The 24,996-nt window shown below is 31.9% G+C and overlaps 1 protein-coding gene across 3 annotated transcripts in view; it reads right to left on the bottom strand.

The window, feature by feature from the left end:
* The window catches only part of LOC126878714 (SLIT-ROBO Rho GTPase-activating protein 1-like), a 466,675-nt gene that overhangs the window by 21,996 nt on the left and 419,683 nt on the right, over positions 1-24,996 (bottom strand). For all 3 annotated transcript variants that reach the window (XM_050641582.1, XM_050641579.1, XM_050641581.1), the window contains exon 13: positions 14,821-15,265. In XM_050641582.1, coding sequence (XP_050497539.1) covers positions 14,821-15,265 — 445 coding nt within the window. The remainder of the gene's footprint in view (positions 1-14,820; positions 15,266-24,996) is intronic.

A 24,996-nucleotide genomic window follows, 5' to 3' on the forward strand; every position in this document is an offset into this window, starting at 1 on the left:
GAATAAATACTCATTTTAAAATTAGTCAATACCTCTTTACCACATTGGAACGACCCAATTATTAATCACAAGAAAAATCCAGGTCCGGATTAACAAAAAAACATAAAGTAACTGTGCTCTTGAAACAACACCCTGTATACTGAAATTTTCAAAATTTGTTTGCACATTTGAAAAGATAACAAAAATCTGAGTTTATCGGTTTGCTTTAATTTTTTGTGAAGGAAATTTAATGACTTTAAATTTGAAATTAAATATATTGATACTTTTAAGAACACTGAAATTAAAAAGCAGATTTTTAAAGCACTTTTAACAATAAATTATTAAAGTTATTAAATAAATACTCATTTTAAAAATAATCAATACTTATTTACGGCATTCTAACGACCCACTTACAAATCACAACAAAAATCCAGGTCCGGATTAACAAAACAATATAAAGTAATTGTAACCTTGAAACAACACCCTGTATATTGAAATTTTCAAAATCCGTTTGCACATAGGTATGAAAGAGCACAAAAGTTTAATCGTTCGCTACAATTTTTTGGTCAGACAATTTAATGAATTTAATTTTGAAATTATGTCGAAATTTTTAAGAACACTGGGAACTCATAATAAAAATTTCGATATAATTTCAAAAGTAATGTCATTAAATTGTCTGCACAAAAAATTAAAGCGGGACATTAAACTTAGTTTTTGTGCTCTATTCAGATGTGCAAACGTATTTTAAAAATTTCAATATACAGGGTGTTTTTTCAAGGTCACAATTACATTGTATTTTGTTGTTAATACGGACCGGGATTTTTCTTGTGATTAGTAAGAGAGTCCTTCTAACGCAGTAAATAATAACTGATTATTTTTAAAATTAGTATTTATTCATTAACTTGCATGATTTATTATTAAAAGCAAATATTTGAATATATTTAATTTCAAAATAAAAGTTAATAAATTTTTGCACAAAAAATCAAAGTGAACCGATAAACTCGGATTTTTGTGGTCTTTTCAAATGTGCAAACACATTTTGAAAATGTCAATACACAGGGTGTTGGTTCAAGGTCACAATTACTTTATGTTTTTTGTTAATCCGGACCTGGACTTTTCTTGTGATTAATAATTGGGTCTTTCCAATGTGGTAAATAAGTATTGATTTATTTTAAAATGAGTATTTATTCAATAACTTTAATAATTTATAATTAAAAGTTAATAATACCTGCTATTTAATGTTGAGTTCTTAAAAAATTCAATATAATTTCAAAATTAAAGTCAAAAAATTGTCTGGCCGAAAAATCGAAGCAAATCATTAGACTTAGTTTTTTGTGCTCTTTTCAAATATGCAAACAGATTTTCAAAATTTCAATATACAGGGTGTTGTTTTAAGGTCACAATTACTTTATAATTTTTTGGTAATCCGGACCTGGATTTTTCTTGTGACTAGTATGTCGGTCGTTTGGGGTTTGAATCAGACATATGTGTACCTAATATTAAAAAAATATACAGGGTGCTTCTAAAGTTATAGCTTAGGAAAAAAATGAGCAAAATCGATAAAACACTCTGTAACTCGGATATAAAAGTTGGTAGGGCAAAAAATTTAGTATACCTAGAACGGCCTCGGTGAACATTATTCACCGTTAAAGTATTTCCGTTTCCCAATGAAACACCCTGTATATACATGTTTGTAACTTGTAACTGTACTTGTGTACCAATCAAATAACATACATATACTGTTTTTATTCTAATTATTGATGTATATAAATAGGAACCCATGAAAGAAGCATAGGCACGGGGAAAACTAGTATTAGCATTCATAGATCTAAGAGCAGCATTGAAAGGCAAATTATAGGGAAACGCTTGAGGAAAATAAATGTACCAAATACATTGATAAAACATATAGAAAGTACTTACAGAGAAGTAAAAGGAAGAGTACAAATAACAGGGGAAAGATCGGAAGAATTTAATTGGAAAAGACACGGAGATAGTCTTAGCCCTTTGCTATTCATAACAGTAATGAACGAAATGATAAGAACTTAGTAGAGTAAGAACCAACCAATACACACAATAATAACATACCATACCAACCGGTAACAATAGATTCTTTAACTTATGCGGACCACTTAGTACTAATAGCAGATTCCGAGAATAAAATGCAGAAACTAATGGATAATTATATTAGTCCAGAAAGCCACTGCGCATCTGCTAGGAAAAATATTCTAATTCGAATTTTTAGCACAATCTTACTCAAAAACGACTCCTTTTAACAAATTTGCATGTTGCCAGGACCAAAAGGTGGTCAAAAATTTTTTAAACGTTTTTTTTTGTTGTTTTCCTACAATTATTTTTATTGCACGGAAAAAGTTTTTTTTTAGGTTTTTTGGATCATTTCAAATAGAAAAGGTCTTAAAAAAACAGAAAAATGATAGTTTTTGACATATAAGCGATTAAAAATTGAAAAATTGCGAAATCGGCCATTTTTAACCCTCAAATACTATGTGAAAAACTGAAAATTTGAATGTTGCCAAGGTAGGTATATATTCTTTAAACATCGATTGATGAAATCCCGAAGAGTTTTTTGCAATACAATATTCAAAACTCCTTTGTTTTTTAATTGCTAATCAAGCGTGCGCGACACTATTTTCCACCGACAGTATGGTGCAAATGAAAGGAATAAATTCGTTATTTCGTAAACCGGAGACTTTAATAGCCCAGTAAATGAACGGGAAATTCGGCGATGCCCCTGAACCGTGTAATTTTCAGGGGCAACTCCGAATTGCATGAAAATTTGGATTTAGGTTCTACTTACCCTCTACTTCAAAGTTGAAATTGTGCCGTTGGCTGCTTTTACTTGGGGGGTGACAGTCACCCCTTCTCGGGGGTGAAAAAACAAATCTTCAAGATAAGACCGGAAATGGATAAATTGACTGATTTTAAGCAACTTTTGTTCTATAGAGTTTTTACGGAAGTCAATACTTTTCGAGTTATTTGCAATTGAAAATGTTGATTTTTCGACAAAAAAAAAACTGCATTTTCAGACGGTTTTTCGCAAATAACTCAAAAAGTAAATATTTTATCGAAAAAAATATCCTTAGCAAAAGTGTAGCTTATAAAAAACCCAAAAAAATGGTGTATCAGTAAAGTATATCAATCAAATAAAAACAAAGTTGTAGCTCATGAAAAATACGTTCTTATTCGTCTAATTCCAAATCGAAGATTTCAAGGTGAAATCACCGAAAAATTAAGCACTTTTCGGGAAAACCCCATTTAAACTTTTTTAAAGTGTTTATAAAAAGCGAGATACGCTCAAAATAAAGTTGGCCCTCTTTTTTTTTGTGAAAAATCATGAAAATCTCACCGTGTTTAGCTCCCCAAATGAAATTAATCGCTACCGCTTTACAAACAATTTACTTACCTATCTATTTTTTATATCATCTGTCAGTCTCACCGGTTTAAAGTGTTTATTTTTGAAAGGGTTATAATTGAGAAAGCTTGAATGAGCCACTAATCACGAGTGTATGCAAATTTTGAACAGCCATATCTTAACCAATTTTTGTCTTACGGAGAAACAAAATGAAACGCATATTTATAATAGCAAAACCTACATTTTTTTACTCTTTAAGATTTTTCTTATCACTAATACTTTTTAAGTTATTTTGAAAAAATGAAATTTTTCAAAAATTTTTAGAAAATTTTTTTTTACTATTAAACCAAATGTTTTTAAAAATAAGCACTTCAAACCAGTCAAACTTACAGATCATATAAACAATACACATACAGGTAAAATAGATGGTAAAGCCAAACGATTAATTTCATTTAGGGTGCTAAATAAAGGACGATTTTTTTTACCAAAAAAAAGGGGCCAACTTTTTTTTCAGTGTAACTCGTTTATTTTTGATGCTGTAAATTTTGTAAAAAACAAATAATAAGCTTTTTTTCGATACTTTAAAAATGTTAATAAGGTTTTTCCGAAAAACGCATCTTTCTTCGGTGATTTTGCGTTGAATTATTCAATTTGGAATTAGACGAATAAGAACGTATTTTTCATGAGCTACAACTTTGTTTCTACTCAATTTGTAGACTTTTCTGGCACACCATTTTTTTGTTTTTTTATAGGCTACACTTTTGCTTAAAATATTTTTTTTTCGATAAAATATTTATTTTTTGAGTTATGTGGGAAAAACGGTCTGAAAACGTAGTTTTTTTGTCGAAAAATCAACACTTTAAATCGCGAATAACTCGAAAAGTATTGACTTACGTAAAAAACTTTATAGAACAAAAGGTGCTTAAAGTAAGTCAATTTATCCATTTCCGGCCTTATTTTAAACAGGCGTTTTTCACCCCCGAGAAGGAGTAAACGTCATCCCCCAAGTAAAAGCAACCAACGGCACAAATTCAACTTTGAAGTGGAGGGTAAGTAGAACCTAAATCCTAATTTTCATGCAATTCGGAGTTGCCCCTGGAAATGACACTCCAAAACGGTCATTTATTGGGCTATAAGGAAAAATCCCGAAACAGGTCGATTTTTATTTTTAAGTTATGATATTGTGGCATATATGGTATACTAGTGACGTCATCCATCTGGATGTGATGACGTAATCGTTAATTTTTTTAAATGAGAATAGGGGTCGTGTGCTAGCTCATTTGAAAGGTTCTTCAATTCTCTATTCAGTAATATAAATATTTATATAATTATTTATACAGTGTGTCGAAAAAATTTTTATTAAATTAAATTATTTGACAAGAAAAGAAGTAGAAGGACACCCTGTATAAATAATTATGTAAATGTTTACATTACTAAATAGAGAATTGAAGAACCTTTCAAATGAGCTACCACACGATCCCTATTCTTATTTAAAAAAATCATCGATTACGTCATCACGCCCAGATGGATGACGTCACTAGTATACCATATATGCCACAATATCATAACTTAAAAATAAAAATCGACCTGTTTCGGGATTTTTCCTTAAAGTCGCCGGTTTACGAAATAACGAATTTATTCCTTTCATTTGCACCATACTGTCGGTGGAAAATAGTGTCGCGCACGCTTGATTAGCAATTAAAAAACAAAGGAGTTTTGAATATTGTATTGCGAAAAACTCTTCAGGATTTCATCAATCGATGTTTAAAGAATATCCACCTACCTTGACAACATTCAAATTTTCAGTTTTTCACATAGTTTTTGAGGGTTAAAAATGGACGATTTCGCAATTTTTCAATTTTTAATCGCTTATATATGTCAAAAACTATCATTTTTAGAGAAAAGTCACTAAAGACCTTTTCTGTTTGGAATGATCCAAAAAACCTAAAAAAAACTTTTTGTCATGCAAAAAAAATAATTTTAGGAAGAAAACAAAAAAAAAAGTTTAAAAAATTTTTGACCACCTTTTGGTCCTGGCAACATGCAAATTTGTTAAAAGGAGTCGTTTTTGAGTAAGATTGTGCAAAAAATCCGAATTAGAATATTTTTCCTAGCGGATGCGCAGTGGCTTTCTGGACTATATGGGTACAACAAATAGAAGAACTAAAAATGGAAATGATCTATGAAAAAGGTGATATAATGATAATCAGCTGCAAAAAAGATAAGGAAGATAGTGAAATAAAGATAAAATTTAAAAACTCAGAACTGGAAATAGTTACAACTTACGAATACCTGGGAAGTATAATTACTAACGACGGAAAAATAAACTGGAAAATAACAAATAGAGCGAAAAAATTAAACAAGTTATAGTATGCGTTAGCCCGAATACTTGGAAAAAGAGAACTTACACGAGAGACTAGGATAAAAATATACACTAACCACCACGCTAGTAGACACACTGGCACATTGAGCTAATACAGTCCTGGACCATTCACTTAATGCACTGTTTACTTTTATGTCGAGAAGTAAACAGATTGATCCTATATAGAAAAAGTCCCATGACGTAAAAGAAGAAGTATTGTTGAATAATATTCGAGATGTCATTGAATGACCTAGAAATGTCTAGTGACGTCTAGAAGATCAGAAAATGTATACAGGGTGAGTCATGAGGAACTGTACATACTCCTACCTCGTATGGAGGCCCCTATGGGGAATAACAAATGACCATTAAAAAGTGTCTGCTCCCATTGTTTAATAATATACAGGGCGAGTTGTTAATTTTTGCAGAAATTTGTATTCGTCATAACTTTTGAACGGTATATGTCTCTTATTTTGGTCAATTGTTACACTATTACCACCCAATTAATTGTTTTATTCAAAATAGAAAAAAATCAGGTCCGGCTTTAAAACATTAGTTCGTTTTGGTCTTAGAAAAAATTTCACCCTGTATACGGTTTTTGAAAACTCTAATAATAATTTTACACATTAGACAAATAGGCAATTAAAATGGCATATTTATTTTTTCCCCACATTATTACTTAATTTTTTTTAAAAAAATCAAATTTGACTATGAATTAAAAGTTTGGTGAAGTGAACCATAGATTTAAAAAAAAATAATTTTTTTTGCAAAATCTATTTTTTTTAACAAATATTTAATTTATACATATGTATTAATACTTCCACAGCTTGTGCTATACGTTGTAAATAATAAAATCCTTTTAGCAATTTCCAGAATTTCAAAAGGAAGAGGTTGTTTTGAATAATACTAAAACATCGCCCGGTATAGTATTTGTTTAATGATTTAAAGGTAGTGTTGTTTTATTTAATTCTGAGAGTTTTATTTCTTCTTCTTCTTCTTTCTCGAAACTCCTTATGCCCCTCAGGGGCGTCGGAGGTTTTATTCATCTTCTATCCATCTCTTCCATTTCTTGCGGTCCTTTGCTAACTCTTTCATTTGTCGATGTGTTTTTCCTTTTTCCTGTCCAATATCTATAATCTGATCGATCCATCTCTTCCTTGGCCTCCCTTTCCTTCTTTTACCATATCTTTTCGATTCCATCACCTGATTTGGTAGTCTTCCCTGGTCCATTCTGTTAATATGTCCATACCATTTTAATTTTCTTTTTTGTATCTTGGTTATTATCGATTTCTGTTTCAGCCTTTGTCTAATATCTTCATTTCTTATTCTGTCCAATTTCGTTTTTCCTGCTATTTTTCTTAACTGCTTCATCTCCGCTGCGTTTATTGTACTGTCTATTTTTGCATTGTTTACCCATGTCTCACTTGCATATATTAAAGTTGGTACAGAGATTGCGTTGTATACCTTCAGTTTTATTTCTTTATCTATTTCTTCCTTTCCAAATATTGTTTTATTCAGTGCATAGTAGATCTTATTTGCTTTTTTCGCTCTGTATGAGATTTCTTGATCTATCTTTCCATCCTCTGATATTATTACTCCAAGGTATTCAAACGTCGAGACTGTTTCTATCATTTCGTTTTTGCACCTAAATATCGTTTGGTTTATTTCTTCCCTTTTCTTTTGGGTTACTATCATGGTCTTCGTTTTCTTTACATTTACCTCCATTTTCAAATTTTCTATTTCCTCCACCCAGATATCGATTAATTTTTGCATTTTCTCTTTATTGTCTGCTATTAGTACTAAGTCATCTGCATATAGTAATCCCTCCATTCTCACTGGTACTAGAGAGTTTTATTTCAAAACGCAAAATACAGTAAATTTATTTTTTAAATTAATGAAAAGAAAATACATATTAACATGTAGAACATTGAACATAAACGAATTTATTTACATGTTTAAGTAAAAACAATATGTATGTGTGTACAACAATTGTATACACACATACATAAAAGAACTCAAGAAACAAATAAAACAATAAAACAATTTTTTTGAGATTTATAGCAGATTTTCGAAATGAAATCCATCTTTGTCGGACCATCAACTGTCTAATAGACCTTCTGAGAGTTAAGGGATCATTTCTAATAATGTTACAAGAATCAATATTTTACCAACTACTTAATTCTTGTGGCGTATTGATATTTTCTCGATAAACCATTTCTTTTAATCGACCCCATAGGGAATAGTCGACAGGGTTAAAATCAGGTGATTTAGGTGGTCATGGATGAGGCCCTCCGCGTCCTATCCACTTATTTCCACAAGTTACATGAAGATGTTGACGAACAGCAACTGAAAAATGTGGTGATTCCCCATCGTGCATAAAGTACATACCTCGGGCGGCTACATTGGCAAGTAGATTCGGCAAACTATTTTGTAAAATATGATAATGCAAAAAAGTACAAACAGTGTAAGAAACACAAATAAATAATAACGATGGCGAACGAAAAGTCAAATTATGTACTCAAACAACGAAAATGTCAAATTATCATTTTTATACACATACATAGTATTAATACATTGTTAGAAGGTAGTGATGCAAAAGACGTCGGGAAAAATATTTCTTTTTATTTTTGTTTAATTTAGGTTTATTTGTTTATCTTCTTTTTGTACAAACAAATATTATACAGGATGATGTTTTAGTATTATTCAAAACAACCTGTTCTTTTTAAAATTCTGGAAATTGGCTAAAAAGGTTGTATTATTTAAAACGTATAGCACGAGCAGTGGTAGTATTATTACTAATAAATTAAATATTTGTTAAAAAAAATTGATTTTTGTAATAAAACGTAATTTTTTTAAATCTATGGTTCACTTCACCAAACTTTTAATTCATAGTCAAATTTGATTTTTTTATAAAAAATTGAGTAATCGTGTAATCGTAAAAAATAAATATGCCATTTTAATTACCTATTTGTCTTATTTGTAAAATTCTTATTAAAGTTTTCAAAAACCGTATACAGGGTGAAATTTTTTTCTAAGACCAAAACCAACTAATTTTTTAAAGCCGGACCTGATTTTTTCTAGTTTGAATAAATCAGTTGATTAGGTGGTAATAGTGTAACGCTTGACCAAAATAAGTGACATATCGATCTTACTGTTCAAAAATTATGACGAATACAAATTTCTATAAAAATTAACAACTCACCCTGTAAATTATTAAACAATGGGAGCAGACACTTTTTAATGGTCATTTGTTATTCCCCATAGAGTAGGGTGGGCCGTTGAGTAATGTGTTTTTATTTTGTTTTTTTAATTAAGTTTCCTGACCCCAGAAAAGATGTATGATAAGATAACTTACTTCACAGTGTTTTGTTTTATAATTAATTTGATTTTTTTCCACTGCCACAGAGCTGTATAAGAATGAGATTTTTTCGAAAAAAACTTATCATCTAATAAATGTCAAATTCGTTTTTTTAAATTTATTATGGTCGCCTGAGCCAAAAAACGTGTTTGATAAGATAACTGCCATCATAGTATGTTTTTTATCCGATAAATAATTTTTTCCACTACCACAGAGCTATATAAAACAAAGGATTTTTCAAAAAAAACCTATATTTTTTTGTATGGTAGATTTTTTTTCATACAAAAAAAATAAATTGAGCTAAAGCTGACTTTGGTTTGAACACAAAAAGTAAACGAAAATACGCCCTCTCAACCGCTTGTGTGTGACAATGGTACGCTGTTACATATGCCAAAAGACTGGTGTCGGGATTTTCAACAACTTCCCTTAGTTGGTCTTTTGATAGCTTCATAGCTCTGTTTATAAAACTTTCTGACAGTCGATAATCTCAAAGTATTCCTTAGCGCATGAAAAAATAATTCTGCTACTATGAAATATCGCTTACCTTTGTAATTTAATTATTTCCTCTTAAAAATGGTTTAAAATCCCAGTTGTCTTATGTTTTTACGTTCACCAAATAATAGCATAATCAAAATAATATTCTCTGGACTGCCAAAGTATCCCTTTCCTTAAATATTGTTGTAGACTATATCTTTTAATTCTGGTATTAAGAAGAGGTCTGCTCGCAGAGTCATATTGTCTTCAATAGATGTCTTGCACCATAAAGTCATGATGGTTAAGTCTTAATGCAAAACCACATGGGCGCATACACTTTTATTCTAAAATGGCTTAGTATTTGTAAATTTTCAGAGGGGTTTCCGATTGCTACATATAACCGAAAGATGCGGGAAGCAGTGGTAAGTCAGCAGGAATGAACCATTTTCCCAGGCTGTCTCTTAGAAAGTTGTTCTGAACAAACACCACTTTCTGTTTTGTCAAATATCGTACAGAAATTCTTGATCTGTACTAAGATCGTCACTGCGGAAATCGTCAGCTGATGATTCTACTGCTATCGAGTTGTTCAAATAGATGTATTATAGGCAACTTGTTGGCAGACAAACCACTGCAGGGACCTTTCGATTTTATTCTCCAGTAGGTAACAATATAATGCCTCCTTTACGCCTGTATTTATGACAGTACCGTTCAGTACAGAAGCGTTGACGTCCAAGGTTACGTTATTTTAGAATAAAAAATAACGATTGGTAATGTTAACTTTTTTACACTATCGTATATTTTATTTGAGTATATCATTACATTTTTTGAAGTAGGTTTCTAAATTAATTTTTGTCTATTTATTATTTAGTGGCGACATAGCCAAATAAAGTATACGTTAGTATATAACGTATACACATGAACCAGCCACAACAATACAGATTTTATTTAAACTTTTTTTGGGGTACAAAATAAATAACCCTGATGTTTCAAAAATTAGATAATAAAAAAATATGAAGATCTGTGTTTGAAAAAGTTAATTTTTTTTATTTTTTCCACTGCCACAATGACATTTTATATTAAAATAATATAAAGCCTTTGTGGCAGTGGAGAAAAATATTTTTAGCTACTCATTTTGGGCTTAAAATTTGTGTTTTAGTACAACGCAACTTTTTTGACCTCATGTGTTGTTATTTTACAGAAAAAAATTTTTCGGCCCACCCTACCATAGAGGCCTGCATATGAGGTAGGAGTATGTACAGTTCCTCATGACTCACCCTGCATAAACAGAGTGTTGACAGTTTATAGAACAGTTTTATTTGATTGTTAACATTGTTATTGTTGTCATGTGTTAAAGTTGTAAAAGTTATAAAATACCTGACATACATGACCTGAGGATCACATGATATGACAGACACGACAGCGACATGTGAGAACGGGCCAGATTAGCCCATTAGCCTAGCAAATACATGGGTACCCGTGTGTCTACTAGCGTAGCGCTAACTGTATAACACAATAGTGCTACCAAATGTGCTCTATGGAAGTGAAAACTGGACATATCTGAAAAAACATAACAGGATAAATGCAATTGAAATGAAACACCTAAGAAGGAGAGTTGGAAAGAAAAAATGGGATAGATTAAGCAACGAGACTATTAGGAGAATGGCCAACCAAGAACCAATAAAGAATAAAATAGCAAAAAGACAAATGAACTGGTATCGGCATTTGATGAGGACGCAGCCAAGGAAATTACAAGGAAAGTCCATGAAGCAAAGAACCTCGTAAAAAGAAAAAGAGGCAGATCAAGAAAAAAAGGGATACAGGATACAGCAAGTAGTAGAGGCGAAAAAATTTCAACAAAAATCACTCGAGGAATTGACAATCATGGTAGGAAATAGAAAAGAATGGAAGATATGTGAAAAAGTAGTAGTAAGAAGTACAAAAATTGAAATCCATAAGCCCTGAGGTCTATAGCGCTGTGCTATAAAAACTAAAATTGAGTAATCATAAAAGAAAAAAAATAAATAAAAAAAAGTCATGAAGAATAGTGAACTAAACAATTGACCTCTTTGGTATTCACAAATAATGCTTTATTATTACAACCCCTAACAACTATACATTGGGACAAATTAAAATATATTATAAATTCAGGTGTTTGAGTTTTAATGTATTATTATTTTTTATTATGATAATAATGCTAAAAGGGCAATATTTTAGATGACAAATAATATCAAAATTAATATTTTTTATACAAAATCGTATAACCTATTAATGGTCTAAGAGCTAGCAACGTTTTCGAGAAAGTTTTTTAAGACAGCTGATTCTTTCATATATTGTTCCCTATGCTTCCTCTATCACCGTACCGGCCATCTGGCTGCTGATACAGGTTGCGTTCATTACTGCGCACTGCGCAGCACACCTGTACAGTAAATACAAAATGAGGGTGATTGATTAGTGTGATAAAGCCTAGTAGATCCGCTATAATAATAGATAGCAATAAAAGTAAATAACAAAAATTGTAGCCAACTTTGAGCTTCACATTACAAAATTAGTTACAACATTAGTTCGATAACATAGTGGCAGACCAAACTTTTGTGTTTTTTAAATGGAACTCCCCATATTTTATTTTATATTCGAAATCTTCTTAACTTCCCTATCACAAAAATATAAGGGTTTGTTATCTTATACAGGGTATTTACAAAGTTATAACCAATCTTCTATGAAAATCGTAATAAGTTCAGCTCCCTGTATAAATCAAAATAAGCCCAACAGCAATGGTTTATTGGTGCCATATTTTTTTGTTGATTGTCAAAATTTATAAAAATGGTTGAATTGTCAATTTTCTTTATATCGAATACAGGGTGAGTCAAAACGCAAGTACATTATTTTCTCAGTAATTTTAAATAAACACCCTAATTAATAACTTGCTCTGAAAAATGAAAATATCTCGAAAACTAACAAATTTAGGCATAGTGAATATTATACAAAAATTAAAGTACGGTAATGATACTTTTCGATAGCGATATAAAATACAGGGTGTTCCTTTTAAAATTTCTGAGAAAAGAATGTACTTGCGTTTTGACTCACCCTGTGTTCTATATAAGGAAAATTAGCAATATCAACAACTCTTAAAAATTTTCACAATCAACAAAAAAATATGGCACCAATAAACCATTGCTGTTGGGCTTACTTTTATTTATACAGGGAGCTGAACTTGTTACGATTTTCATAGAATATTGGTTATAACTTTGTAAATACCCTGTATAACATAACAAATCTTTATATTTTTGTGATGGGGAAGTTAAAAGGATTTCGAATATAAAATAAAATTTATTGTGTTCCATTAAAAAAAACATAAGTTTGATCTACCACTATGTTATCGAACCTAATTTCGAAATGTGAAGCTGAAAGTTGGCTACAATTTTTGTTATTAACTTTTATTGCTATCTGTTACTATAGCGGATCTACTGAGCTTTATCACACTCATCAAACACCCTGTATATTGAATTTAAATTATTTTAGGACGAATAATTTCTTTGTCATTACTTTTTAAACCACAGAAATATCTGGCAATTATAGTTCATATTTCTAATAATGTTTAAAAAGTAATGACAAAAAAATGTTTCGTCTTACAATAATTTTACATTCGATACATTTACCTGTACAAGTGTGCTGCGCAATAATGAACGCAACCTGTATCAGTAGCCAGATAGCCGGTACGGTGTTCTAGAAAGCATAGGGAATAATATGTTAAAGAACCAGTTGTCTTAAAATACTTTTTTTCCGACGTTGCTAGCTCTTGGTCCACAATGTCATATGGATCGCCAAAACATGTAAAAATTAGTGACAACTAAATAAAGGGACAGCATGAAGTAACTGCTAAAATCCAAACAAAATAAGGCAAGTAGGCTGCGAAAACAATGCAGCCAGACACCACAGAAATGCTTAGTTGCATTTTAAAGTGTATAAAATGCATCCATAAGTGCATAAACATGTCAAAATAAGTGTATTAAGGGCCAGATTTTGTTACTCGGCAGTTTTTGGGGTGGCTGCAGACGAATGCAGTCAAACAGATCTTGAGAAAATCATGGAAACACGATATTGATGTTCACAACGTGTTTGTAGACTTCAAACAGGCATACGACTCAGTCAAAAGGAACAAACTATACTATATATTGGCTGAATTGGCAATACCACACAAGCTAATAAGACTCGTTAAAGCCACAATAGATGAAACTCAGGCATGTGTACGAATACAAAACCACCGGACAGACTTTTTCAAAATTTCGCAGGGACTAAAGCAGGGAGATGGGCTGGCAGGGAGATGGGCCCCAACATTGTTTAACATGGCACAAGAGTATGCGGTTAGGCAAAAGCAAACTGGACGAGGAAACCTACTGACCAACCGAACGGTTCAACTGGCCGCTTATGCCAATGATATTAATATTATGAGTAGAACATCAAAAGGAGCACAGGAAACATATGCAGAATAAAAACACAAACAAAAATGCTAGGTCTGGAAATTAAGGAAATTAACATAGAAAAAAACAAAAATAATGACTCAGACGAGAAGAAAAATAGTCCCCCAAAACATTATACATGAAGATGACATTGAAACGGTTGGAAAGTTTACATACCTGGGAGTAGAAATATATGCCGACGGATCAGAAGATGGAGAAATACGGAAAAGAATAACGCATGCAAACAGAGCTTATTTTGCCCTCTCCCATATATTTCGGTCTAAAAGTGTCCACCGAAATACAAAGATGAGAATATATAAAACCTTAATTCGACCAATAACATGCTATGGCAGTGAAGCCTGGGTCCTGAAAGAGACATCCAAAAACAAACTCGACACATTCGAAAGGAAAGTACTGAGGAGAATACTAGGACCTGTGAGGGAAAATGGAATCTTCAGAAGTCGATACAACAACGAGCTTTATCAACTTTATAAGGAAACACCCCTGTCAGACTTTATTAGAATACAAAGATTGCAATGGGCCGGACATGTCATAAGAATGAGAGAGGATAGGCTACCAAAAAGAGCACTGTCAGAGACAAACAATTTTATATCTATGTAAAATATTTGTAAAGAAAATGATTAATGAAGCATTTTCTCCAAGTCCCCTACACTAGTGGTTACAACATTTACTCATTGTAACTTGTTTTACAGATTGTAAATAAATTGGGAGGTTAAATAAAAAAAATCTGAATTATATCTGCATTTAAATTAATTTTTTCCCAATAGTATAGTTGTTAGGGTTCGTATTTGTACATAAATACCTGATGTTCCTTCCGTGGCCTTAGTTTCCTTATCTTTCTCTTTATCAGATGCAACGTCAGTAGTTGTAGCCAAAGTTAACGCTGATTTTGTGAGTTGTTCCTTGCTAGCAACACTAGCCAACATGGGTAAGTCCATAACCAGATCGGGTGTATGACTGTGCCTTTGTATATGAGGCTCTGAAAGTCTGTGTGTTTTCAAAATTGGCGAACCAAGTAAAGTAGATTCCAGAATGGCACGCCTTTGCCATAATTCGCGGTTTTCTGAAAAATTCACATTACTTTCATCAATTTCTGCTTGTGGTTGGGGTTGAGCTTGGGGTTTTTCTTGTTCTGCTTTACTTATGTCTTCTTGAGTTTTGTGCGTTGCAGGTGGTTTTTCTGAGTCTTTTGGGGTTTCTGTTGTCTTGGCGTCATCTGAAGGTTCATTCTTTGGGAGCACGGTAGGCTACAACAAAAATTAGCAATCTCATAGCAAGTATTTGAAGCTAATATTACTATTTATAAAGGGTGATTCATTTAAAGGTACTTTTTCAAAAAGAAAAAACAATGAAAAAAAATTAATATTATTTAAAAATCTTTATTGTCATACAAAATAACCATTCTTTACAATTACTTCCTAAAGATAATGTCTTTTAAATGTTGACCGTTGCGGTTAAAGTGGTACATTCTGAAGTTCCAATTCTAGATGACGCGTTTGAGCATTTCAATTGGTATTTGATCAGTGACTCGAGTAAGGCCTATTTCATACTTTACGACTTCGGTCGTCACGACAAACGGTCGTAACGACAGTTTGTCGTACATTCCATTAGTCCAATACAGCAATGTACGGAGCCTTTCACACAGGACGACCACGACTAACTGTCATGCCGTTGTTCTTCGGCTGTCGTCCAATGTCACTGCAATGGACGACGGTCGTGTCGTGCCGTGCTATCAGTGAACCACGGGTATAAATCAGTGCTTCCATACTTAACGACAGTTAGTCGTGTAAAACCAGTGAATCCAGTGGCACGTACCTACATAATGGCAGACAATATAGATAGGGAATTTTTACCTACATATACATAGGCGTAACCAGGATGATCCTAAGGGGGGGTTACAACTACTGGAAAGGGGGGGTTACAACTACTGGAAGGTCTCTGAGGGGTATGGTGTTAAGCGTATAGAGCTAAAAGTCCATCCCAATGGGGGGGTTATAACCCCCCAAAACCCCCCTGGTTACGCCTATGTACATAGATACAATACATAGGTAAGCATCTGGTTTGCTATTATCTTATTGTGAGGACAAAAATTTCAGCATTAACAATGTTTATGATTTTTTCAAAGTGCCGAGGAATAGACCCTATCATAAAATGCATTATTATCAATGTACCCTATTATAAAAATTAAATCATAAATGTTTCATCGGGAATATCTAAAATTTCTTGTTAATATTTTAAAGATTCTTTTATAGCACAGTTTAAGTGTCCAGTGACATAAACGTAGATATATATTCGTATTTTATTAATGATTATTTAAATATGTATAGATATTAATATAATCGGTATATTAAATAATCTAAAATCAGTTTTTTTTTCTAAAATCTTTTAAATATTGAAAGATGAAAATTGAGCCCTATAACAATAATTATTGTTCACTAATTGAATTGTATTTATTAACAAAATAGGTATATATTTTTATACAACATATTGCTACTGAACTGGGACAACAAAAATGGGACAACAATCCTTAAAGCAAGCATTTAATTTAATAAGCTGGGATTACCAAAGATGATCAGGGCGAACAAAAACAAAATTTATGTAATATAATGTTTTGTATTTTGATAACTTGTATAAAGAAAAATTTGGAAGTACACCGCAAGAAATGAGAGAAATAAATGCCATGGCGGAACAATTAAGTGAGATTTCAAGAGAAGAACTCGTAGAAGCGATACGAAAATTAAAGGTATGTAAAGCTCCAGGGGAGGATGAAATTGCACCAGAAGTGATCAAATACTTAAGAGAGAAAGGGAAAGACTGGCTGTGGACAATATGCAAAGATGCATGGAAGGAGAAAAGGATCTTAAAAGATTGGGAAAGCAATTTAATACTACCAATATATAAGAAGGACGAGGAAACTCTTTGTCACTGACATGCGGAAATAATAATTAAAAAATTTATTTTGGTCATTTCTTAAATCTCCAAAAAGTGTATGATATAAACCTACTTCTCTTCTTCCATTGATTAGATGCATCCAATGTAGGCGATTATGTCTTTGTCTTTTTTTACGGCGATAAATTAACCACAAAGCCAAAATTTTTGCCCGATTCATTCTACGCCTTGTGCTCTCTACGACAATAAGATGAATACTGTCGTAAAGTGTGAAAGTTCGATAAGCACGACAAACGGTCGTAAGACCGTTTGTCGTGACCACCAAAATCGTAAAGTATGAAAGAGGCGTTATATTGGCCTCCAATGCCTCAATCGTAGCCGGTTTATTCATGTAGACTTTGGACTTTAGGTAGACCCAAACGAAAACTTCTAGAGGTGTGATATCACAGGATATAGGCGGCCAATTCACTGGTCTGAAGCGTGGAATAAATTGCTCACCGAATCGTTTTCGCAGTAAAGCCATACTTTCAAGGGGTGTATGGCAATTGGCGCCATATTTTTGGAACCAAATGTTATTGAAACTACGAGTTTTAATTTCTTTGGCACCAAATAGTCCGTTATCATGGCGCGATAACGGTCTACATTCACACTAACATTCTGGACGGCCTCTGTTTTAAAGACATATGGACCGACGGTTCAACCGGCCCATAAACCACACCAAACAGTTATTTTTTCTGAATGTAATGGCAACTTTTGAACCTCTTCGGGTTGCTCATCAACCCAAATATGGGCATTTTGTTTATTCACGTCCCCATTTAGCCAAAAATGGGCCTCATCGGAAAACATTATTTTTTTGAAAACAGTGGATCTTCTGCAGGCTTATCAAAAGCACTTCGACTGAAACTGTGACGACTCGGAAGGTCAATCGATCTCAGTTATTGCACTAATTGAATTTTGCAGGCTTTTAAACCAAGATCCTTACGTAGTATTCGTCAAGTTGTTGACTACAACAAGCCAAGCTGTTGGGAACGGCTACGAATCGATTCTTCGTTATTTTCGCGTACACCATCCGCTATCTCCGCAAGTTTTCTTCAGTACGTGTTGAATGTGGTCTATTTGATCATGTGTTATCCAATAACGAAAACTGGGTTTTAAACTTACTGATGGTATAGTGAATTGTGCGATCGGTAGGCCAATTATGTGGACCATAAGTTGCTCTAAGCGCACGAAACACATTCCTCATTGAACGCCTATTTTCCTAATACAGCTGAATAATTTCTAGACATCGTGCCGAGCTAAGTCTTTCCATGATAAAATGTCAAACAATAATAAATAAAAACGCAACTTCAAGTGATATGATTCATGCACGAACTACGAACTCCCATTAAATCCCCACCAAAAAAAGTATCTCTAAATGAATCAATTTTCGGCCAATACTATGGCCGAAAGGAATTCGAAATTTTATTTATATTATAAGGGATTTTTGAAATTATTGCTAATTATCCCAATATTGCAATATTTAGAACCCATTATTTATGTAAACATACTCAACAATCGCCATCATGTAATATGTCATTTCACACTTTTGTATTCAAACAACCGCCATCAATGCAAAGGCAGTTAAAGGCAGCCAAACCAATGTGATGCTGTATCTTCTTATAGTCTGGGCAGATTATCGGAGAATAGGCCATTTTTGGGAAAAGTTATTTACCAGAAATTTTATTGCTGGAATCGAATCTTATGATCCTATATATTAATAATATAGGTGTGCAAAGTCCGCAGATAGTGTGCTACTATTTTTATAAATAAAATGGCGCCCGAAAATCGTGTTTTTTTCAATTTTTGTTCTATAACTCCAAAGATTTTAACTTAAATTCTGGATAGAGACGTGTTTTTCCCGATTTACTTCGACAAAAATTTTCCCCGAAAAATGCGGGTTTTTCCAACAAAATCTTTAATTTTCAACTAAAATTTTAGATAAGTAATTGTTTATCGATAATTAAATAACTTGGTAATGTAAAAGCTCTTTTCGTATAGCTTATAATTCCACAATCCCATGGAAATTGAATGAACAGTTTAGCAACAATTGAATTGTTAAATAAAAATTTACGGTCGCTATAATAACCACAATAATTATGATACATAAAAATAACTATGATTTTTGTATAAAAAGAGACTGTACCTACATAATGTACTTTACAGAATTGAAATTGGGCTATGTAAGCGGCCTCAGGAATATTTTATAATTATAAACAATTTTTTGGCTTATAAACAAATAGAATATCTCGGGAAATATTAAATTAAATCATGAAAACGGTACTGAAAAAAAAACGGCAGGACGCTTCTTTTAAAGGAAAAAACGTTTAATTGTGAAAAGTGGTTCCTGAGATACAACAAGTCAAAGTTGACCGGCATTTACGGCAAAGATATAAACAATAGGATCATAATTTTCGATCCATCACCTTTTTATTTCGGTCCTCTTTCTCCGTACCAATTTTCATAATATCTTTAAAATACTCACAATATATATTATTATAATAAAAACTATCAATATTACACGTGAAAATTGCCAAAAATAGCAAAATTCCAATCAAAAATTAGATTGGAGAAAATGTAATCTCAAAGTTCAAAATCGGTATACGTTAAAAAAATGAATTTTCTCGGCTTCCCATGGAGGAATTTTCTTCATTCTTTTTTTGTTCCCAAGTAACGCGAGTAGAGCCATCTAACTAACGCATTATTAAATGTCAGAGTTGATTTTGTTTTGGTATAATAAATTTATTTATTTATTATCACAAAAATTTTTAATTTGTTTAAATAAAGATTGTTTAAATAATTATACAGTTTTCAAATGAGAATATTTGTGTTTTTAACGTTAAAAGGTACACTTGTAGTAAGTTTATCTAAAAAAGTCTACAACTGGAAAAAATGTAGTTTTATTTTTTATAAATAAATTAATCTATTATAACAAAATTATAACATTTTTTAATATTACGTTAGTTAGATGGCTCTACTCCAGTTACTTGGAAACAAAAAAAGAATGAAGAAAATTGCTCCATGGGAAGCCGACAAAATGCATTTTTTTAACGTACATATACCGATTTTGAACTTTGAGATTACATTTTCTCCAACCAAATTTTTGATTGGAATTTTGCCATTTTTGACAATTTTCACTCGTAACATCGATAGTTTTTATTATAAAAATATTTGTTATGAGTATTTTAAAGATATGAAAATTGGAGTGGAGAAAGTGGACAAAAATAAAAAAGTGATGGTTCGAAAATTGTGATTTAATTGTTTATATCTTTGCCGTAAATACCGGTCAACTTTGACCGTTTGTATCTCAGGAACCACTCATCATAATTAAACGTTTCTTCTTTTAGAAGAAGCATCCTGACGCTTTTTTTCCAATACCGTTTTCATGATTTAATTTAATTTAATATTTCCCGAGATATTCTATTTGTTTATAAGCCAAAAAATTGTATATCATTTTAAAATATTCCTGAGGCCGCTTAAATAGTCCGATTTCAATTCTGTAAAGTACATTAGATAGGTACGGTGTCTTTTTATACAAAAATTTAGTTATTCTTATGTATCATAATTATTGTGGTTATTATAGCGACCGTAAATTTTTAATTAACATTTCAATTGTTGCTAAACTGTTCATTCAATTTCCATCGGCTTCTAGAATTATAATCTATACAAAAAGAGCTTTTATATTACCAACTTATTTAATTATTGGTAAACAATTACTCATCTAAAATTTTAGTTGAAAATTAAAGATTTTGTTGGAAAAACCCGCATTTTCCGGGGAAAATCTCGTCAAAGTAAATCGGGAAAAACACGTCTCTATGCAGAATTTTATTACGGTGAATTTTTATTTGAGTGTTTTTGGTGTAAAGTTAAAATCTTTTGGAATTATACAGCAAAAATTGAAAAAAAAACACGATTTTCGGGCGCCATTTTGTTTATAAAAAAAGTAGCCACTATCTGCGGATTTTGCATACCTATATTATTAATATATATGTTACAGTGAAAGCTGAATATTAGTCAAGGTGTACCGTCGCTAGTGATTGTTGACCTTCACTGAAATGACCAGTGAATGTTGATAGTAGAAAATATATATCAGCTTTCACTAGGGAAGGTGAACCTTCACGGAATCAGCCTAGGGAATGTTGAACATCTGGCGGATGTGCACGGCGGGCGAACGACCTTGACCTGTCGTCAATTTAGTTTACATTTTTAATACTTTTATGAAGTTTAACTTGTTTGAACGTATTTAATACCGCATAGTATAATAATTAGTAATTTTACATTTAAGCCTGCAAGTATCTTTTTATTTGCAGATCCCAGTTTAATACTTGTCCAGTAAACATTATAAAAGAAGATGAAATTCCAATGGAAAAGACACTTACTTTACGAACAGTTGCTACTACTCAGTCAACCGGAAGTGGGCAAGGATTTTTTAAGTGCAGTTGTAACAAGAAGTGCCAAACAAAGAAGTGTTACTGCATAAAAAACAATGTTTTATGCAATTCCAAATGCCATAAAGCATTATCATGTTGCAACAAATAATTTTATTATTGTTGACTATAGTATTTTCGTCTCTATTATAGTCTTTAAATTGTAGACTATAGTTTCACGTTTTATTTTGTTCTTATTTGTTCATCTTTCAAATTCTAAATTTACTTTTGTTATAAAAGTATACGTGATTTAAGATTAGTCTTTTATTTCTCTCTAACTTTCCCTAGACTGTTGTAGAGGAGGTTGTCATTCACTATAGGAATTGTCAACCTTCACTAGTGGATGTTGATCTTGTTTGTACGTCTGTGTAACTTTCCCTAGACTGCTGTAGGGGAGGTTGACGTTCACTAAGAATGGTCAACCTTCACTAGTGAAAGTTGATCTTGTTATTTCAGAATTCAACTTTCACTAAGATGCCCAGCAAGAGTCGACCGTGACTAGTAAAGGTTAACCTTCCCTGAAACGTCAACTTTCACTGTAACATATACAATCATAAGATTCGATTTCAGCAATAAAATTGCTGGTAAATAACTTTTCCTTTTATTTTGCTAATTACCCCAGAGTATTACTGTACATTTTGAGATTAATAAACATTGATTGCAGAATTATGTACTTTTTGAATGTATTTTTACGAAATTTGGACTATTTCAAGTATATTTTTACTGTTTATTCATTAACAAATTTTAAGCATTTATTGTTAACAAATGTTTAGTCAACTTTTATCTTACATTAATAAATACTTGTGAAAAGAAGAATCTGCTTTATAGCGATAAAATTGATAAACTACAAAACGTTTTACAGCCTTTTCAATATACGCGTACTTTTTCACTTTCACTGCCGGTCAAAATAACGGCGTACATGGCTCACTTGGCCCTGAGCTATGAATAAGGATACATCAGGTCTGATCCTTATACCTGCGTATTACGACTCTACGATAGTATGAAATAACAACTGTAAACATGAAAATCCCTAACTAGGGACTTTTTTTTATTTTACCTCATGACCACGCTTTCAACATTTGGTACCACTGTGCGGCGCTGCGATCGATCCCCTGCCTTCTTTGTGGAAGTCTGACACTCTACCGCCTGAGCTATCGGTCGTATAAATTTTTGAAATTTTGATCGTTTGTGTATTTTCCTACCCTGTATAATTGTAAAAAATATTTTCAAAATATAATTAGTTATAATATGTCACGTAGTATATTAAAGGTTTCGTGTAACTTACTTATGAGTAAATATTGGTTTTAAACTGCAAAACGCACTATGTCCCTGCTGGATATTAATTCTTTTCTGTACTAACAAGGAGTCATATTTATAATCTGATACCATACTTAGCTGAGAGCTTCACTTACTGCTCCTAACCTAACCTAACCTAAATGATATCAAACATTTTCAACGAAAACTTTTCGTTTATAAATTTGCAAAAGTCTGTGTGTTATTGCGTTGCCGCTCCTGCAATACTTAGAGCAGATGTATCGATGGATTCTTATGTAGTTTTGTCTTCTGAATCCAAATCTGAAAACGGCATTTCGATATCTCTAACCGTCTTCGAGATAATCGACCTCAAAATCTAAAATGTGACGTCACAATCCGGTTATTTCCTACTAGGCACTAAACGTCAGCTGAAATCTTTGATTAGGAAGTAGGCTACTTTTTGAATCTGAATTTGTTAAGCAAAGCAAATGTTATTATTTACATTTGAGTTTGACACTTCGTGAATGTCAAATTAAATTTTAAATTATTTAGCTATTAATAAAATATAAATGACATTTTATAGTGAATTTAATTATTATATAAAATAATATGTGTAATAAATGTATAAAAATACAATTTGAGTATATTTTTAAAGCAATAATACATATTATACTATATTAATAATGAATCAGTAGAAACGATGATATTTAAATTTGGTAAATTATAACTCCACTCGACCAGCGCACGACCACACAACTCAAAACACAAGTACGCAAATACGGTTGCGTGCAGCGTGGCGCAAAGCCGTGGAATTTACGAGACTCGCTCGGTCTGTAGATCCAAGTAAGTTCATCAGTAAAAAGTATCTTTATCATGTATGTATTATTTATTTTACAATATTGGAAAATTGTTATTTAAAATGTGGTTTGGAATAAAAAAGTATGTTCTGATATATGAAATTACATCCTTATAATGGAAAAAAATATTTGACGAATTTTCTCAAGTTAGGGATACCAACATCATTTTCATTTATAACTCTTGTATTTTTAATTTGACGAAGAAAAGTTATTCTTCATAAAAATTATTCATTATTCATAAAGTTATTCATCATGAATCAAATTGTATTAATTTTATACGCAGTATGTAAAAAAATATGAATTTCGAGTAAAGTATCTATATCGTTCACAACATTTAAATTAGAATGATATACTTGCACATTAAAACATAATTTTTAATTCTAAACAGCTTTTCGTAATAGCAATTTTCTATATTATGAATTTAAATACGTATATAAACAAAGTTTTCGTTATGATAATGCTCGCATTTTCAGCTTGTTAATATTAAGTTTAAATATCTTACGCTTAGGTATAGACACGGACTTACAAGTTGACGTTTACTAATTTACCCACGATATATCACCACGATTTACCAGCATAGTTGCTATAAGCTATCTACAGAATCTAAGAGTAAGTCAAATGTTATGTGATGTCTGGTATATTCGACACACTGTGGCAAAGATTTAAATAAACATTTTAAAACGATTAGACGGAGAGGCAGAGTTGAAAAATCTATTTGAATTTACTAAAGCTAGATTTTTCACAGTTGATTACTGTGAGTGTGTAGAGAAACATACTGCGGTCGGTCAAGCGAAACGTAGAACAGGGGTTACTAAGAGGGTAAGTTGCTTTCCTACGAAGGTAATTATTTCCATTTACTAAGACTGAAAATCAGTACACACATTCTAAATTAAATATAAATAAAAGTTATTATAGTCGGTCAGCTGTATGACGGGACAGAGCCGGTCGGTCGGCCCCAATAGTCGATTGAGGAAATGAAGCATTTTGGCTCGCAATTTTTTCGTCCAGCATGGATGTACTTGAAATTTTCACAGAAGGTAGGCAATAGTCCAAGGATAATTTTCTATATCATGACGCTATCATACGCTAAAACCTTGGGGGTGGGAATTTTTATTACATTTTAACCATGTAATTCGATTGAAAAGGTGATTCTAAGAAAAAAATGTTTGTTACATTCTCTTCGTAAAACTAATATTTTTCGAGTTATTCGCGCTTGAAATAACAATTTTTCGACGAAAAAATCGACTTTTTTAGAGGGTTTTTTGAGAATACCTCGAAAAATATGCATTTAATCAAAAAAACTGTAGATACCAAAATTATATCTTTTAGTAACACAAACCAAATTCTTTTCCAATAATATCTTTAAGACCAATACAAACCGAGATACGGCATATAAAGCCAAATAATGGGAAAAATTTGCATTTTTCGAGGAAAACTTAAATAATCTTTTTTCAAGTATATAATTAGACCTTTCAAAAAAAAATAATAAAAAGTTTCTAGCATGAAAATTAAACG

Source organism: Diabrotica virgifera, chromosome 10 (genome assembly GCF_917563875.1).
Source record: "Diabrotica virgifera virgifera chromosome 10, PGI_DIABVI_V3a".
Taxonomy (NCBI): domain Eukaryota; kingdom Metazoa; phylum Arthropoda; class Insecta; order Coleoptera; family Chrysomelidae; genus Diabrotica; species Diabrotica virgifera.